A 5,000-nucleotide genomic window follows, 5' to 3' on the forward strand; every position below is an offset into this window, starting at 1 on the left:
CTCAGTATAGGAAACTAGGACCAATAATGATGCGACCACTCAATAGAAGGCAATCTATAATTATACTGTAAACAATATGGAATATTGCGCCATCTACTGAGAGAATATAACAGCGCATGCAGGTAATCCATTGGGGATTTCTAGTCCATAGCTCATCAGTAGCTGTAAATATGTAAACACAACCACATTTGAATTTCAGGGCAAGGATGGTGGTTATTGAGGTATTTTGCGCAAGGTATGTTTCAAGAAGTGCACTGAATAGGGGGTTCCAGGGGGTGCAAATCCCCCCTTTGGTTAGGGCTAACTTCAAAATTAGGCAAAGTTAGGTAGTTAATTGGGTTAAGATTTTGCATACGAAATATGCCCCGAAGTAGCACAAGGTAGCACGAAGTGCCTTGAAAAGGGGACCCAGATTGTGGGATATAGGGGTGGAATCCACATTATATCCACTTTATATGAATAGTAGAGGTTGAAAGGAATCCATTGATACCACCTTTGTGTTATTTAGTAACATGGCGTTATTCAGAAAATTTACCTTGGACTTATAGTCGCACAGCTTTGAAAAGACTAAATCTAACAGTTTTGTATTCAGATTAAGAGTATCCCCATGGGAGATATACATACTCCAAAGTAAACAGTAATATTTTAGCAGTCTGGCTCTGTGACTACCAGTAACAGCAGTGTTATTGGTATATATGGATTAGATAGAAAGGATTTATTAAATTTCCATTTCTTTCTTGACACTCATTAGCTGCAGTTTGATTATGCAATGAGACTGATGCAAAATACAGGGTGCTGGAAGGAGGAAAGAAAAAAAGGAACTACTGTATTTCAAAACCCATTTTCCATCTGATAATTCTCTGAAACCTTGTTGTGGTCTGCTATAGATGGATCTAAAGACAATGTAGAAGTGGGTGAAAACGACCTCTGGAATTTGATCTAACTGTAGCAACACATCTGAGTATTTATATAAAGGTTGTAGAGTCATTCTCACTATCTTTGTCTGCAGTCATATATCATTTTCTGTAACTTGTCCTTCACTCTAGTAATGACGTCTTCATGTGGTGCACAGACAGACTTTTAAATCCTGAATAATGTACAGGGATAAAGTTTAATTTTGCACTCATAGTCAGGAAGACCTCTAGAGTAGCCTGCAAAATAAATCTGGGTTTGTTGATTAGCACATGATTCTTTTGACAAATCTATTCAAAACGGGGCTTAATAACCTCAGAATTTTAAATTTTCCCAGGGACTAATTTGGTCTTTGATTTTAATACTAGATAATGTCTCATCCTGGTATGTAAGACAAATAGCAAACTCTAGAGCATAAAGGCTGAAACATGACCCTTGTGATGTGAATGAAATAAGAAAAATTGCATGAGACATATATAGAGAGAAAACAAAATATGTTGAATTATTTGATGCTTAGACTTTAGCTGGCAAACCACGCACATATATTCTGGTAAAATAGGCTTTTTTTTCTGGATAAATATTCAGATAAAAAACTGCTGGTGAAGTGGGAGAGAATAGTCATTATGAGTGCAAGCAAACCCTATATGAAAGAGACTGCAGGTCATTAAGATTTGCCATAAATCTAAATGTAGATTGGTTTGCTCTTGAAATTAATCACTTAAAGGTTGAGGAAAAATTAAGTGATGGTCATAAAATATGCAAATATTTGTCAGTGTCCAGAAAACTGCTTACATGGCTAACTCCCCATATACCTACAATTGTTTTATGCAAATGTAATAGGAATCCCTAGGTTAAGGTTATGGACATTAACCTCAATGGGATATATCTTGTTAAGATCTGCTGTCCAGTAGGATACAATGCTTCAAATATATCTAAACCTTATGGATATATACATTTATCCAGCAAATGGATGAACTTCGCCACTGCACTAGGTTTTATTTTTTTAGTTAACCCTCTCTGGAGGTACAGTACTGTACCGCTCATTCAAAAGCCCAGTGGCCGGGCGGCACAGTATTGTGCCAGCCATTTAATTGATTTAGGCCTAAGCGCTCGAAAGCCCCGGCATTGTGACATTCAAGGCTGGAATGCCCCCGTCGTGAGTGGGTTAATGCACTCAACCACAAAATGAGAAGTTGGAAATGTTTGTCCCTGTCTTTAATTCCGGACCAGACAATACTTGCTTTTCATTAAATGCATTTAAAATGAAGGTGTGGGCTGACTTTCCGAATTTGAAGACTGCAGCCTGGGAACTTGTGCAGGCAGAGCCATAAGCTCAAAGCCTTCATAGTGCACAGAGCATAGAGCAGCCTTCATTGTTTTATGCAAAAATAGGTTCACCATGGCCATGGTTTTGATACATGCCACTCATGGAAGTGTAATTTGTGCAATGTTTTGTTTCTCAACTTTAATAAGACTTTTCAAAGCACAAGCAAACATAGATAATTGTAAATAAAAATGCCATTATATGGGATTGTAGGTTTAGTATTATTTCATCATTATATAGATGACTTTGTACTGAAACCCCCAGTTCCTTGCAATTAACAGAATAGACATCCTTGTGAAAATGAGTAAGTAGCTTTACATTTAATATACTTAAAGTTAACATAAAAGTATCTGTTGAAGCAACTATCATACACTTTTACAATTGGGAAAAAAAAGAGTTTAAAGTTTTTCATAATACTTAAAGGTGATTATAGGTTACATTACTTTTTCTGCCTCCATCCAGCCAATTAGAATGTATTAACATTAAATGTGTATATTTGAAAGATGCACATCCATTTGTGCTCACCCAATGTGGAGTGAAATTATAACAAGATATTGAGAAGCACTTTTTTATTGCTTAGGCTCAGTATTTTGTAATTGTAATTACTATTTTATTGTTATTTGTGTATTGAACATTCTTTCAATTTGTTGCAGCAACAGCCAGCCGTAGCATGTCCAAGCATTCGACTGAGACAGATGCTGAATTTGATGCCCGTTATGAGGCATACTTCTCCCGACCAGACATTGATGGCTGGGAAGTTCGCAAGGTGAGTTTTGCCGCTTTTTAGTCTTGTTCAAAATTTACTGTAAAAATAAGAAATAAGAAATAAGGAAGGGGGGGGGGGGTTGAAGATTTTCTGTACAATATTCTATGATTATTAATTTCCTCCTTGATTATTTGTGAGGGAAAAAATTATGAAGTTTAATATAAATTATTAAATTTATTTCAGGCCATGAATGACCTTTGTGGTATGGACCTGGTTCCTGAGCCCAAGATCATCATTGCTGCCCTGAATGCTTGCCGTCGTTGCAATGACTTCGCCTTGGCAGTGCGTTTCATTGAGGCAATCAAGGACAAGTGTGGTGCTAAACAGAAGGAAATCTATCCCTATGTTTTGCAGGTAAGCTGAAAGTGCCTGATGGTATTTTACATGTGAATTGGTTGTAAAATAGTGCATCGTTTAATTTTATGGAAGCTGAAACGTATAAGAATCTGTCACCTAAATTGTTTAGAATTCTGTAGTTGATTAACATATTTATTGATTTTATATATATCTATTTAAAATGTCCATCCTTTTTGTGCTTTGTAGGAGATCCAGCCAACACTGAGTCAGCTGGGCATCAGCACCCCAGAAGAAATGGGCTATGACAAACCTGAGCTTGCCCTAGAGAGTGTGTATGACCAATAAAAAGAAGGCCTTTAATGTATTTATGATTAGTTGGGAACATACTGATTCAGTAACAAAAGCTAATAACTGGGCAAAGTAAGAATGAAGAAACTTCAAATAATGACAGTACATTTCCCCATGTTTGTGGGAATTTTCCATGTTGTGTAAGGAAATGTTAATAATTTGTATAGGGGATCTAAACCCATTTTAATTTACGAATATATTATGTACAGGTAAAATTTTGGTTTATATTTCCTTAACATTCCTCCTTCATATGACATGGTTATATACAATACCAATAATAAAAAAGAAAATGAAATTCCTTCCATTTATGTTTAGATGAATTTTCCTCTGAATGCATTGAATTCAATTTGCACAAGCTTTAGATCTACTAGAAACAAGGAGCAGTATATATTCTTTGTACAGATTTTGTACAATTTTTTTTTCTTCTCCAGAAAATTATTTGATAAGGGATAGCAGTCATTATCCCCTTAATACTTTTGGGATTAAAAATTCTTAGAGCAAAGGAAAGCACAAACAAAAAGCATGAAGGTTAATGTTGATATGTATTTGTTCCAATAAAGTTCATACAAAAATAAGCAAATTTTTACTTTGAACAGTCAAGTGGAAGTTGTATGACTATTAACCATACCTTCAAGAGGTAGAGATTGACAAAAGGTCGTGGAAAATTCTAGCAAAAGGAACAAGACATTAAACCAAGTAAAATGATAATTTCATATTATTTACAAGTAGTTTATGGTGTTTACATATTCAGCTGGTGTTAAATCAGACCCATATTTACTAAAATAGTCTACAGATCCTGTTAGTAGAGGCAGCAGCTTTAATAAGTTAGTTTAAGAATAGGAAGATATATCCTTTGGTAACCATTGGTAACAATTTCTCAAATTTGGCCATCAGATATTAACTACATACATGGAGCTCAAATGTGTTCATCGTAAGTCGACTTTCAATCAAGTAAGCCCCCCCGTGAGCAATTTATGCTCTTGGTGTAAATTCTATTGCGTTTGCCCAAGAGTGCTGTCCACATGACCTTATCAATAAGTGGCCAGAAACAAAGTGGTACAGCCATTGTCTGTTAATTCTGCTGAAGTATGGATATGGGCATTCTGCTGGTTTACCCAGATATTCAATTATGTGCTTTACCACTTTCTCAATCATATGGATGCAGTGTAACAAACTTTACCACTGACTAGTATAACTATTACATTTACTACTGTTACATTCTTTGAAATTTTCAAACCAATCAGCCAGTCTGTTCAGAAGTATAAAATGCAAAGAAAAAATGAAAAAAAAGCTTACAACTACATTCGCCATCTAATTTGAGCACTGGACTGTGGTCAACAGAATATTTTAATT

General features: G+C 35.5%; 2 protein-coding genes across 2 annotated transcripts in view; one reads left to right on the plus strand and one right to left on the minus strand.

The window, feature by feature from the left end:
* Nucleotides 1–3,862, plus strand: part of COX5A (Cytochrome c oxidase subunit 5A) — a 5,256-nt gene extending 1,394 nt beyond the window's left edge. The window contains exons 2-4 of the mRNA XM_043018216.2: nt 2,890–3,002; nt 3,186–3,356; nt 3,546–3,862. Of these exons, the coding sequence (XP_042874150.1) occupies nt 2,890–3,002; nt 3,186–3,356; nt 3,546–3,644 (383 nt within the window). The 3' untranslated portion in view covers nt 3,645–3,862. The remainder of the gene's footprint in view (nt 1–2,889; nt 3,003–3,185; nt 3,357–3,545) is intronic.
* Nucleotides 3,863–4,175: 313 nt separating this feature from the next.
* The window catches only part of cN-IIIB (cytosolic 5'-nucleotidase IIIB), a 47,567-nt gene continuing 46,742 nt past the window's right edge, over nt 4,176–5,000 (minus strand). The window contains exon 7 of the mRNA XM_086542907.1: nt 4,176–5,000. This exon is cut by the window's right edge and continues 2,194 nt beyond it. The gene's annotated coding sequence lies outside the window, so the exon portion shown is untranslated.

The sequence above is a fragment of the Penaeus japonicus genome, unplaced genomic scaffold (genome assembly GCF_977035675.1).
Source record: "Penaeus japonicus unplaced genomic scaffold, GWHDUDI00000001_assembly GWHDUDI00000013, whole genome shotgun sequence".
In the NCBI taxonomy this organism is placed as follows: domain Eukaryota; kingdom Metazoa; phylum Arthropoda; class Malacostraca; order Decapoda; family Penaeidae; genus Penaeus; species Penaeus japonicus.